General features: G+C 39.0%; 1 protein-coding gene across 2 annotated transcripts; it reads right to left on the bottom strand.

Moving 5' to 3' along the window:
• Window positions 1–307: 307 nt before the first annotated feature.
• On the bottom strand, window positions 308–6,073 carry LOC106073361 (toll-like receptor 4). 2 transcript variants are annotated; one of them, XM_056040265.1, is made up of 3 exons: window positions 5,679–6,073; window positions 4,483–4,680; window positions 308–3,420 (listed from the first exon to the last, which is right to left on the bottom strand). In XM_056040265.1, the coding sequence occupies exon 3, from the start codon at window positions 3,399–3,401 to the stop codon at window positions 558–560; it is 2,844 nt and encodes a 947-aa protein (XP_055896240.1). In that variant the 5' UTR covers window positions 3,402–3,420; window positions 4,483–4,680; window positions 5,679–6,073; the 3' UTR covers window positions 308–557. The 2 variants fall into 2 exon arrangements, with proteins under 2 accessions (XP_055896240.1, XP_013089343.2); XM_013233889.2 differs by lacking the exon at window positions 4,483–4,680.
• Window positions 6,074–13,929: the final 7,856 nt, after the last annotated feature.

Below are 13,929 nucleotides of genomic sequence, written 5' to 3'. Positions count from 1 at the left end.
TTTAGATAAACGTGTCAATGTATAAACTTCAGAGTCTAAAAACAAACTTTTGGTCCATCTCGTTTTTCTCTTCGAGTCGGAACATTTAAAAGGAAGATTGCAAGTAGGAGCACTTATATAGATCATAGATATCAGCCTTAACCCTCAGCCATCTTATCTCTTGTGTGTTTGTGATCAAATAGGTTCTAGTTATCAGAATACATCTTGCATAACTTTATTAACTAAAAAATTATTAATTATGAGACAGGAGTGATTGTTTAAAAATAATATAAAAGAAAGTGAAGTACCCCTTTCAATTTTTGCGATCTATATTACGGATGATGTAAAGGTCATCTGTTTAACGAGAGTGTCATAAGGCCAGCACAACGACTAATCGTCTTAATTTTTCCAAACTAATGTCAGGTACCCATTAAAGTTGGGTTAATTGAGGGGCGTTCTAAAAATCAAGAAGCTTGAAATCCCTGCTTCATCGAGATTCAAACCCGAGATCGCTCGTTTCGGAAGCCAAGCGCCTTACCACTCAGCCACCTCACCCTTTCACTTAGTCCAGCAGTAATTTAATTCTTTAGATCTGAAACAAGTTTGATCCAAAAGTTGTCCATCTCTGAGTGTCCATTTCTCTTTGATGGGCTTGGGTACTGCAAGTAAGTGTTGTTCTGGACACAGTAGGACAGCTCGGCGCCCATGATGCAGCACGGAACGTCAGACATGAGAAGAAAGATCAGCACGGGTCTCTTGTAAGACACCGCCTCCATGGTGGCCATCTGGACCTCAAACTGGCACCACTTGCTGCGGGCCATGTTGTCAGTGAGAACCACTAGCGTTTTCCTGCTACAATTGACCGCCTCCACGATATTAGACACGATGGGCTTCCCAGAGACAAAGTCCCGTTTGTGGACCAGTGTTTTCAGGCCACGCTTCTCCAGCTCGACGCAGAGGGTGTCCAGAACGAAGCTCTCGTCGTCTTCATGGTAGCAGAGGAAAACGTCATAGCTGAACGCCTTCCCGTTAGGGTCACGTGCGGAGCTTTTCCAGTAATGTAAATAGGCCGCGTAGTACATATATTTGAGCTTCCACCGGAAACGATGGAGTATGGCGATGAGGATGAGTATAATCAAGAACGTGGTGCCACTGGAGACGCTGAAAAAGATGATCACGTGTGAGGCGCACTCGTGGCTGAGAATCATCAATGTGTTCTCGAACTGGTCGTCTATAAACTGCATGGAACCATCAGAATACATACAGAAATAGCTCTCAAATTTGGGGTCAAATGCGGAAGATGCCGTCATCCAACGAATGAAATCTAAGTTCGAGCACTCGCAAAGAATCGGATTGAATGCCATATCGATAGAAAGATTGACGCCCCTTGTGATGTGCTCGTCAATGGCTTTCATCGTATACACACTTAGTCGATGAAGCCTCGAGTGCCTGAGGCTGAGATACTCTAACTGAGGCATGTTTGAAATGTTCACATCGAATGATTTTAGGGGATTGTAGTCTAGAAACAATTTTTTTAAACTTATCAAGTGATCCAGAATATGTGGAGTGAATTCATCAATGTTATTTAAACCCAGATCTAACACTTCAAGGTTAACAAGTGCTTCATAAATATACTTTTTTTTCAAATTTCTGTGACATCGGGAAAGTAGGTTAATACTGAGATTTAAGTAGGTCAAGGTCGGGAGGTTCTTGAAAAAAGTAGAAAATATACTCCTTACTTGACTTCTGGATAGGTCAAGAAATTTCAGTTTCTTAAACCCATAAATCGGTCCTAGTAAATACACAAAATTGTTTCCACTTAGAGTGATGTTTTCCACATTGTTGCTTGAGTTGACCTGTAAGTATGACAGTTTATAACTCAGCCCTGCCTCATTCATTTCAATGTTAGTGAGATTGAGTGGAAAGTGCAGCACAAATTTTGTTTTGGTGACCTTCACCCCAGCATCGCTGTAAATACTACACGAGGAGTTCGGCTTTGGTTCGGAAAAAGGATTCTGGGATTTGTAGGGATAGTAAGTTGGGAGATTGTAGAAATATTTGCCTCCGTTCAAACGTAGCTCCGACAAGTTGGCCAGTTTATACATCCCGGAAACATAGGTGCCGAGTACAAATCTGTTACCAGACAAATCTAATGTCTTGAGAGATTTGGGAAGTTTATCTAAAAAGTATGTATCCACAGCCTCGATGTTATTCTCCTGGACGTCTAGATGCTCTACGTTTGGTGGGAAATAGGTCAGTAGGTCATGGTTTAGGCACTGACCTAGAGCGTATCTATTATTGATTAGCTGCAAGTACAAATCTCGGAGAAACGTCGCATTTCTCAGCCCGTAGAAAATCTTGTGGATATTTTCAATACCGATGTCTTCGTTGTGAGTGAGGCTCAGTATTTTGAGTTTAGACAGAGGCTCGAATGCCTTGACATCGATCTGGTCGCCCTGGAGATAGCAGTCCTGGAGACTCAAATACTCCAAGTGGGACAGGTGGATGAACATGTCTGCGTAAAGAGATGATATACGGCAGTTGCTGGTAGTAAACCCAGCCAGGGTCAAATCTTTCAGGTTGGTCATGTTTGAAAACCCTCTGCCGAACTTTGTATTTCTCAGGCCATCAATGTACAAAGATGTCAAGCGTTTCAAGTAGGATAATGCTGCGTCCGGATAGTTGTCATTGGGTCGTGTGTAGTATGGGTTGTTCAGGTTGAGCTTTAGTTTGGTGAGATTTTTCAAAGGACGAAATACAAACAATGGAAATGTGTTAGCTTCATAAATCAAAATGTTATTTGTCAGTACAAGAGTTCTCAAATGACGCAGGCCATAGAAAGAGTCATTGTGCAAAAGCCTCAGACAGTTTGAAGCAATGCTCAAATTCTGCAGGTGAGTGTAGTTCTCGAATGTATTGTCAGGCAGCTCGCTGATTACATTGTTGTCTAAGATAAGCTGCTTCATATTGAAAGGCAAGTCAGGCGGGACAGCGGTCAAATTTAATCCGGAACAGTTAACTGTCATATCCACAGTCTTCCTGCACTTCTCCGCCGAGGCAAAGAAAGCAGTTGAACGAGAAGAGTTGATACAGGTGATCCATTTGGATTTGCCCAATGGAGAATTGTCGATGTATCTGTCAGTTTCTCTATTGCCATTCCTGACAATATCGTTCACAAATGATTCTTTGAAGCCTGACTTAACCTTTCCTTCATACTGTTTAGGCAAGTCGTCCAAGTCCTCGTTGAAATCCTTCTGTTGTTTCTTTCTACCTGGAGCAGACTCAAAAAGATTTTCCTCGCCTGTCTCGAGGTCTGCATACGTTGACAGCAGGTCAGACATTTCTTGAAGTTCTCCAGCAGTAGGCAGACCAAGGAAACAATAGACGAACAATGCAGTACACGACATTCCTCCCCAAGACATGCTTAGTTGTGACTTCGTTCTGTGGATAGATTAATGTGAAACAAAATGAACTCGTAGACAGGCCTGGTAGTAAAAAATGATATGATTCTTAACATTTGTAGGGGCAGAATGTCTAGAATATAAAACAATACATAGCGTTATAAAATGTAAAGACATATTCCATAGTAATATTTTGTGTGCGACCTTCACATTAATGAAGTTTAAGTACTTGACGCTTCCGTTTTCACCAGAGTGTGGAGGGGAACAAATGGAAGATCTATAGCCATGATAAGTGTTTCCATTGGATAAGAAAGAACATTTTGAAAGAGACAAACTGTTGCATAAGAAATGTCCTTTTATGGGTTCTGTCCTTCTATAAGACATGATCGAGACATGATCTTTTATAACAGATGATAGTTTATGAAAGATGACAGTGTTGTAAGTCTGTTTTGTGTACTTCCATCTCGTACGATATCGCGTGATCTTGAACAATGTACGAGAAAGGAGGGACGGATGAGCATTAGGGCCGAGAAGGGAGACTATGCGAAATATCAATAATTAGTCGAAAAAAATTGATCTAAGAGGAAGAACTCCACGAACTCACATTTACAGTCATATATAAGTATAATCATATATAATTAGATAAATAATTGTGAAAAGTTGTAATTGCCAACTTGATCCTAGACTTGGAAGTGGGAGACATAAAGTGCCGGAGAGAGAGACAGTGAGATGATATAAGCTTTGTAACCAGTGATAGAACTCAATGTATTCGTTCTTGGTTATTCCTTTACGATTTACTTCAAAACTCCTTCTTAGTTTTACTCTAAGTCTAAACCATTTCGTTGTGTTTCTTGGTTCATCAGTTTTGATTGGTTACATCAATAGTTTACAAATCATTTTCAGTCCCATTCAAGAGTGTGATGCCCGTAAACAGACTATTTTGACTTAGCTATAACAAAAGATTATCGGTTCGCTTATATTGTTCTATTTGTCTCATTCGACCAGAACTTTATCATCCACTTCCTTGTGTCTGACACATTCTTCTCAACCATGTCATGACCTAAATCTTGTAACTACAGAAATGAAAGCCTTGGAGCCTTACAGTTACGTGGTGATGACAGCACAGGGAAAACTAGTCTGTTGACTTGTCAGCAAGCAGCGTTAGAAAATTTAGGATGGCTTAAAGTTTAGACCCTCTCCAGAATAGCTAAGTCAAGTCGTCTCGAAGTGGGTGATTTCTATCCATTAAGCGAAGAGTCGAATGGTGCAAAAACTGGACTGTATTAGCGACACTCGTTGACTGGGGAAAGTGAAAAAGATCAAGTCCATGAATTTCTCTATGTGTTGTGTCTGTCTTTAATGGAATTTTTATTACAATGGTGGGTGGAACCTTGGTGGACTGGGATCTCGAAAACGGCTCTAACGATTTTCCTAGAAATTTGACAGTTATATCGTTGGGAACAGAATTACTAGCTGGTTGGCCACACTACGAAAGCTTTAGTTTGACCGCTACATTTTTTTGAAAAAGAAATGAATTTTAATTTGGCTAGACAACGAGAAATAAATGTGTTCTGAACGGACTAGCCCTCCTTGGAGAGCTTCATCAATTAGTGTTGAGGAAAAATGTGCGCATCGTCTTCTAAGTCAAGAGTCTAAAGCCTATCAATGGAATAGTATAAGGTCTAATACATTCGCTTAAAAAGGATTATCAATTGGTTATTTAGAGAAAACAAATCGCTCTATAACTTGTATAAAGTAGGCTGTTTTGAGAGAATGTAAAAACCTGAAAGAGATATCAAACCTCAAACTGAACATATAACATTCCATATGCCGCCCCCTGTCAAACAGACAGTACATAAACTAGGCATACAGATGGACACGATGGCGAATGTCCATGTCCTTCGATTGTTATTTGTTATCAAAAAGAATTTTCTCACGTTAAGGTATTTGATACTAGATTATTTTTAACTATTTAATCCATTTAAATTCATATTATACAAATGTAATTAGTTATCAGCCTTTTTATCGTGTCAACTAGGCATTATTATATCAATAGTTTTCTCATTATTCTTAGCCTCTCGTGAAGTAATGTTAACAGTGGATTTGAACCATCAACCCTACTCCGATGCCCTACAGCTCATAGTGTAATAAGTTGGTAATAAATAGTTGCTGAATGTACTACGCTGTTCTAAGCCTTCTACTTTACTTTAAAATTTTCTATCCCCGAGTAAAGTTAATTGTTATTACAAGTGATGTTTCTCAAACCATATGTGACATTGTAAAAAAAACAAAACTTACATATTTCAAAATGTATAACAGACGTATCCCAGAGCACTTAGTTTGACATAGTCTTTATGTGACACTAAATGAGCACAATTAAAACAGTCAAACCCTGCTGATACTTTCGATTGGCTATTATAGTAAGCACACTTGAGGTCGCAGTCGAAGAGACTAGTGAATCGCGTTATAGTGACACGAAGAGAAGTCCCGGACAAAGTGTTGAGCCGAGGCTGACAGATACCCATTTTATTTTGTACTGCTGTCCATATCATTCCACTGAAATTGTGTTCCTTTATTAACTTAGCATGAGTTATCTGTCTTGCTTGTCACATTAAAAAAAAACAGCAACCAAGTCTGTGGTTGTTTACCAAAATAGTGCAAGTTTTCTTCAAGCGCGCACAAACACACACACACACATTTTTCATATACAAGATATACACACTCACGTCCTTCACACACAAGAGAAGGCATGTACCCACATACATAGTTATGTATTTAGTTCCGTGTTGTACTGCATAAGAAAGTTGTTTCACTTTGTGTCTACGTACCGTGACGAAATCTGTTTGGGGTTAAAGCCAGGACCACGTGAAATAAAACCCGACCACTATAAGTGTTTTTCTAGACAACTGGAAACGCTTTTTCCTGGAAGAAAATCAACTGTCAAACCAGAGTTTTCCCCGTGTGACCAACGAGGTAATAATTGTTTTCTCAGCGATATACATCAACTGTCTAATTTCAAGAAAATTCATTGGAGCCGTTTTCGAGAACCTTGTCCAGTTCTACCCAGAAGGTTCCAAGAAGGTATTGTGAAAAGAATAGTTATCTTGCTCCCAAAGAAGATAAAAAAGACGTACCGGCCATCCAGAAATGTGGCGACATTCTCTTGAATCAAGCTTTTACTTTTGATATTTGTGGACTATGTTAATGTTGACAAACTGACCAGACACACGTCTCAGTTTCGAAGCGTAGTTTTTTTTTTTTTACTTCCTAGATCGAATGTGTATTTATCAATGAACGTCTTGTATATTAAACTGAATGATTTTTTTTAGTGGTCCCTGAAAAGTTTGTACAGTCTTTTCGTCCGTCCCGTTTAGAATATTTTAGATCTAAAAAAACTAGAAAAGATATTGAAAATATTTTAGACCTTTCTAAGTTCTGATGCAATGGCTACTTTTTTTTTCTTTTCTGAAAGCGAAACGTTTAATTTTAAAATTAACTATGCAAGCAGTTTTTCATAGAAAAAATACACCATCTTTACAACTATTCACAAATTTTTTCAGTAGGGGTATATCATACATGTCAAATATTGAACACATTTGTACATATTTTTTATTTTCTTTTTTTAAACGTTTAAAAAAATTGTATCACTGAATTTAATTTTTGATGTCAAATATCTACATATATTTTAAATTTTAAAGAGAAATAATCTATTTAGTATTCATTTACGTTGAATATATTTAAAAGAAATAAAAAATACCATTTAATAAGCAGCGTTTTATACTACCAACGTGGACATTTTTTGTAACTCTTAATCACATAAAGACATCTTTAACCAAAGTGAAAACCCTCTTTCCTAGAGAGATTGGTGCATTACAAAACAATTAAATCAATTAGATAATCATTCAATAACATCAGTAAGGCCAGGTTCGGCACTTGTGTAAAGGTTTGGCTTTTAGTCCAGCCCCGTATTTGAGATTTTTCTCCAAATAAGCAAACTCATTGCCCGTATACTCGGGTAGAGGTGTGGCTTGAAGACCAGCCCCTAATTAAAATTAACTACCAAGTAAGGTGTGAACTATAGAGAGTCTCAATATGCTGACATTAAACCAACGTCGTATTTGACCTGTGACGACACCCTCGATATAGAAGTCACGGAGGTCACGCTTAGGTCACCGATCTGTCAATAAACTCAATGTGATGGAATAAACCAATAAAAGTAATGGGTGTGGTGGGGGGGGGGGGGGGAGTTGTTCATCTCTACCTCTGGATATAAACCCGCACAACTAGTCAAGGAATACGACTTGTTAACTAACCGACTCAAAGGTCAAGACAAAGTATACAGCTAAGCACTGTAAGACCTATTATTTTGCTCTCAATGACTAATGAATGATCGATTTAAAAAGATAACACTTTACATTGTTTTTACTCCGCCTTACTTCACCCCCCCCCCCCCAAAAAAAAAAAATTGCCTGTTAAGTGAATGTATAAATCTACACAAAGTTTTTAAAAATTCTAATGATAGGTCGATAGATCCAGACTTAGAAGACGGTGGAAAATCAGATTTCTTTCGGCCATTAATCGAGCTGATCTTTCACACGAGAATAAAACAAAATACTTCGGAAAAACCGTGATGAACCCGTAGTTGAAATATACGAAGTTAAAAAACTGGACAGAAAGTAATCTTCTAAATATAGTTAGTCTAAAAGTAAACATAGCTCTGGGTATTTTCCAACTAAGATTCAGGCATTGCTCCTGTTAAATTAAAACATAATTCCTACCTGTGAAAGCACGTTTCCTTGATATATGCCAGTCAAATCTTTTCGCTTATTTCTTCCCTGTACAACCTGGAATTTGTTACTATCGGTCTCTTTAAGATCTAACATGTTGGTGTCATTGTTGTCAACCCACAGGGGCCACGAATACATGTTGGTGTCATTGGCAAGTTGTCAACCCACAGGTGCCACGAATACATGTTGGTGTCATTGGCAAGTTGTCAACCCACAGGGACCACGAATACATGTTGGTGTCAATGCCAAGTTGTCAACCCACAGGGACTACGAATACATGTTGGTGTCAAAGTTGTCAACCCACAGGTGTCACAAATACTTGTTGGTGTCATTGTTGTCAACCCACAGGGGCCACAAATACATGTTGGTGGCATTGTTGTCAACCCACAGGGACCACGAATACATGTTGGTGTCATTGTTTTCAACCCAAAGGGGCCACGAATACATGTTGGTGTCGTTGTCGTCAACCCACAGGGGCCACGAAAACGTTTGGAGTTTCGCACGTTATCTTCGTAGCGTCTGATGCAAACAAATGTTTCTGTTGAAATCTTGTTCCTGCTCCAAAACCCACAAACATAATCTGCTATTCAATGAAAAGTAAAGCATTGACAAAATAAATGTTTCATTAGGCTCAAAAGTTCACACTGAAACTTAACAAACTTTTTTTTTTGTACTTAAAGGGCAACGTTTGTGGAAGTTAGTGATGTCCCATTTTAAAACACGTTAAAAACATCACTTGTGTCAGTAAGTTAAAATTAAAAACATCACTTCTACCAGTAAGTTCGAATCCTGGTGAAGACAGGGATTTTTATTTCGGGATCTTTGGCGCCTCTGAGTCTACCCAGCTCTAATGGGTATCTGACATTAGTTGGGGAAAAGTAAAGTTGGTCGTTGTGCTGGCCACATGACACCCCCGTTAACCGTAGGCCACAGAATCAGATGACCTTTACATCATCTGCCCTATAGACCACAAGGTCTGAGAGGGGGGGGGGAACTATCAGTAAGTTAAAAAAAAATCACTTAAGTAATTGTTAAACGTGGGCAAATGTGTAAGTAAGGGCAATAAATCACATTTACAGAAAAATGTAACAATTATTAAATGGTAGGAACAATGTGCATATATAACGCTAGTACGCACACACAAAAAGTCAACCACAACGAATTTTGGTTTGTTCAATGTTAGAACAAATGTTAGGAGTGACAATTGTCACGTATAACAAATATCAGGAAACTGGAATCAGGGCGGGCCTTACATTGGAGGCCCTAGGCGAAGTGAATGTGGTGGCCCCAAATGAAACAGAAAAATAAAAAAATTAACAGCGAAAAAATAAAATTATGAAATTTATTAAAGACCTAGTGTAGTCCAGAACTAACGTTGGACATAAGTTTCGCTATTTCTTCTAAAAACAGCGTGTATGTCGCACTATGTGAGGCTCCCATCAATAAAAGGCCCTAGGCGGCTGCCTAGTTTGCCTCGGCCTATGGCCGGCCCTGCTGGAATGTTAGGTAGAAAGAAAGATTCATCCAACAAATATCAGTGGCAACAATTGTCATTTACAATCGCTAGAATCAACAAGTAATGTGAAGCAGAACAAAATTTATAGGTACTACTCATTTTCAGAACAAATAAATTTCAGACACAAGAAATTTCAAACAGAAACTTTTAATGAAAACAAAGTAAAATTGAAATAAAAATACTTCAAAAAAAAAAACATTTTAAAAAATATATTGTTTTATAAAGACAATACCTCCATTCATGGGCGTAGCCGGGGAGGGGGGTTCACCCCCCCCCCTCTAATGAATCCCCCTACCCCGGATTGGAATTTAGTGACTGATTTTTTGCTTTGATTTTGTTTATTTTAGGTGAGACTTTAATACTAAACCATCAATTGCCCCAGCACCGTCTAGGGTTTTTGAGTTTAAAACCCCTTACCAGGTGGTTTTGAGTTTAAAACCCCCTACTAGGGGGTTTTGAGTTTAAAACCCCCTGCCGGGAGTTTTAGCAGAATCGGCCCCCGAAGTGGTCCACCCAGGCAGGCTTCAATATTTTCAGAAAGAACATCCGAATGAAATTATATCAAAGACAAATGAAAGATAAGAATTGAGAAAGAAGGTTGACAGATCTTGTGTAGTGCCCCAACGGTCCCGCAGATCAAAGGATAGGTGAGAGTGAATGAAAAGTTAGATGTGAACCTGGCCTAACTAGTTCCCTTTCAGACCTTGTGGTCTATAGGGCAGATGATGTTAAGTTCATCTGTTTTTTGTGGCCTACGGTTAACGAGGGTGTCATGTAGCCAGCACAACGACCAACCGCCTTTACTTTTCTCCAACTAATGTCACGTACCCATTAGAGCTGAGTGGACTCAGAGGCGCCCAAAGATTCCAAAGTTGAAAATCCCAGTCTTCACCAGGATTCGAACCCGGGACCCTCGGTTCGGAAGCCAAGTGCGTTACACCTCAGCCACCGCGACTCCCCTGGCCTAACTGATGTCTTATAATTGATCTAATTGTTTTGAAAAGGCTCAATCTCTTATTCAAATCCTAAAAAAAGACATACTAAGGAAAATAAAGTTCACAAGATTACTATTCGTTTTAATTTAGCTCTCACTTATAATGCATACTAATTAGCTTTTTCTCTATAAAAAATGCTTGCATTACTGATTTTAAAAATTAGATTTTTCGCTTTCACAAAAAAAAAAGTAGTCGTTGCATTAGAACTTTGAATGGTCTAAAATATTGTGATGTTGGATTTTCAATATCTTTTTTAGTTTACGAGATCTAAACGAGACAGACGGACAGACATTTCGCACAAAACTAATAGCGTCTTTTCCCTTTTCGGGGGCCGCTAAAAATGGCACATTACACACTAAAATCTATGAGCGTAGCCAAAAGGGTTTTGAGTTTAAACTCCCCTTCAGAGGGGTTTGATGCTAAAAAAAAATACCTCTTCAATATAAAAAAAACAAAATTGCACACTAAAATTATATGAGTGTAGCCAAACCAATTGGGGGTTTTGACTTTAAATCCTTCTCCTACAGATGGCTTTTTAAAAAAAGTTTAAAACCCCTCCAGATGCTTTTGAGTTTAAAATCTCCTTACAGAGCGTTTTGATGTGGAAAATCTCTATCTTCAATATTATTCTAAAGCAAACTACAGTTATCAAATTCTATGACCGTAGCTAAATGGGGTTTTGAAATTAAAAAAAAAACAACAAAAAACTCCAGAGATTTTTTAGTTTAAAACCCCAATAGATGATTTTGACGATAAAACTTCCCTTTTCGATAAAAAATCTAAAGCAAATTACAGTCACCTAATTCCAAGAGAGGTTACACATTTCTACCAGTGGCGAGGCTCCATTAATAAAGGGCAGTAAATAGTCATCTGCGAAATTGAAAAACACTAAACGTAGCTCAACAAAGATGGCTAGGACAGATTTTAGGAGTCAGTAATAGAGTTCGGGTCTAAATCAAGGAAATCCTATGCCGAACTGGAAGTCGACCCCTTAGTAAGATTGTGACAGAGCGTCGCAAGAGGTTTGCGGGACATGTTCTTCGACAAAATGAATTACACATAATAAGAGTTGCGATGACATCCTAGTACAACTTGACGCCACACATTCATGGAGGTCCTCAGAGCAGGTGGGAAGAGGCTTCAGACATTACCAGTGACAGATTTTTGTGGAAACAGCTTGACGGCAAATACGCCGAACGGCGCGGTAGGGCCTAAGTCAATAAGAATAACATATTAGGTTTTTGAAATATAACTTTTTAATATCAGGAAAATGCACTGTAGATACCTTAGAATATGCATTTTGTTGGCTTTCAATACCAGAAATAGTGCTCACAGCGCTCCCCAAGACCCCCTTGCTGGCAAAGGCGAAGGTCTAAATTTTTGCACTAACTCGACAGGAAGAAATTCTAGGGTACAATAAACGTCTTCCGAAAGAATGAAGGGTCAGAATGTATTAGAGATTTTGTACACATACAAACACACACATACATACATATAAATATATTTTTTGGCGGGTGGGGGGGGGGCGGGGGGGATCCTGGCTACGCCCATGCCTCCGTTATACAACTTAAAATAAATTCAAATATAATAAAAGAAACTATAAATAGAAATAATTCTAGGTCAAGCCGAGTATCGAACTCGTACCGCCAGCTCGATGAACCTACGTCTCTATCTATTAGGCAATGGATCCCCTCACACTGTGGAATCAAAGGGAAGGGAGAAGGCAGACATTTTGTCAAAAACAGGACGCTTTTTGATCCACCAGAGTAGCCGCAAACATACGAGAGTACTAAAGCGAGGATTTGTGAATGGATCAAGTCCAAGTGGTAAGATAGCGGGCACCTTTGTAGCACGGGGCGGGAAGTCTGGAAGGTTCTCAAACGCCTAAACAGGAAGGACAAATGGTGGCAGTTAGACAGAAAGGATAAGGCAATTTTGGCACGGCTTCGCACTTGGCACTGTCGGATAGGAGCCTACTTCGCTAGGATCCGAGAGAACCACGATCCCAGATGTCAACACTGTCACACGGAATACGACACAGTAGAACACATCCTCAATGATGCAGTGTGCTCAGAAACACAATCGAAGATACGACTAGTCTTGAAACATGAAACAGAACTGGTGCATGCGGGGGTCTTGCCCTGTACGGAGACAGGCAAACCCTACAGAACACTGCCAGATACCTGGACCGTTCTATTAGGGATTAATCTCAGCACCGAGCATTTAGCTTCTTTGTACAATTGTCATTGTTTTATTATTTTGGTTTTATAGACATCTAGAAGTAGATCTAGATTTAGACTGCTGATTTAGAACACTGAATATCTAGACCTAGATATACTTCTAGATCTAGAATTTAGAAGTAATCTATCAATAAACTTAAAGCAACTTAAATTTAATAAACAACTCAGTTATCGATATACTACAGCTGACTTCGACTTTTTTTTACTCAAATTTATTGCCAAATTTAATCTAATTTTTTTTTGAAAAATATTAACGGTCAAACTAGAGTTTTTCCCTGTGCGCTTGAACTTGGCTTGGCTTGGCTACCTAGAAGAGGGCTCGAGGTTCGACACCCGACTCGGGCAGAGTTGTGTTTACTGAGCGCCTAAAGGCAGCACGGAAAACCAACTCCTAGATACCCCCAGGATCATGCATGGACATCTGATCTGAAGAATGTCTCTAACGATTTTCCTAGAAAGTTAACAGTTGATGTATATCGCTGAGAAAAGAATTACTAGCTCGTTGGCCACACGGGGAACAACTCTAGTTTGACTGTTACAATGTTTCAAGTAAAAAATTAAATGATACAAATATTTTAAGTTTTACGTTTTACAAGAAAGAAATAGACTACTTGGACATTTATTTTGATTTTCCTTCTTTTAGAAAAAAAAGAAATAAATTATAATATGCTTATTTTAGTACAAAACTATGTCTATTTTTTAGTTAGTGGAGGGTAAAGACTATGTAAGGAGCTTGATGAACGTAGTGCCGTCAATCCGGAGCTACTACAAAATGTTACTCTCTCTTGAGACATTGTTAATCTTGGGTAACTTTAAAAGTTTACACGTTAGGCCTCCAAACCTGGGGTCCTGAGTTCGAATCCTGGTGAGAATGGGATTTTTAATTTTGGGATTTTTAGGGCGCCCCTGAGTCCACCCAACTCTAATGGATACCTGAATTTAGTTTTGGGAAAGTAAAGGGGGTTGATCGTTGTGCTGGCCACATGACGCCCTGCTCGTTAACCGTGGGCC

Source organism: Biomphalaria glabrata, chromosome 9, assembly GCF_947242115.1.
Source record: "Biomphalaria glabrata chromosome 9, xgBioGlab47.1, whole genome shotgun sequence".
NCBI lineage: Eukaryota > Metazoa > Mollusca > Gastropoda > Planorbidae > Biomphalaria > Biomphalaria glabrata.
The sequence above is the reverse complement of the archived record's forward strand: the minus strand, read 5'-3'. Positions and strand labels throughout refer to the sequence as shown.

Bases quoted from the DNA above. Each gene is read 5' to 3' on its own strand.
- LOC106073361 (XM_056040265.1), bottom strand. From the start codon at position 3,401: ATGTCTTGGGGAGGAATGTCGTGTACTGCATTGTTCGTCTATTGTTTC.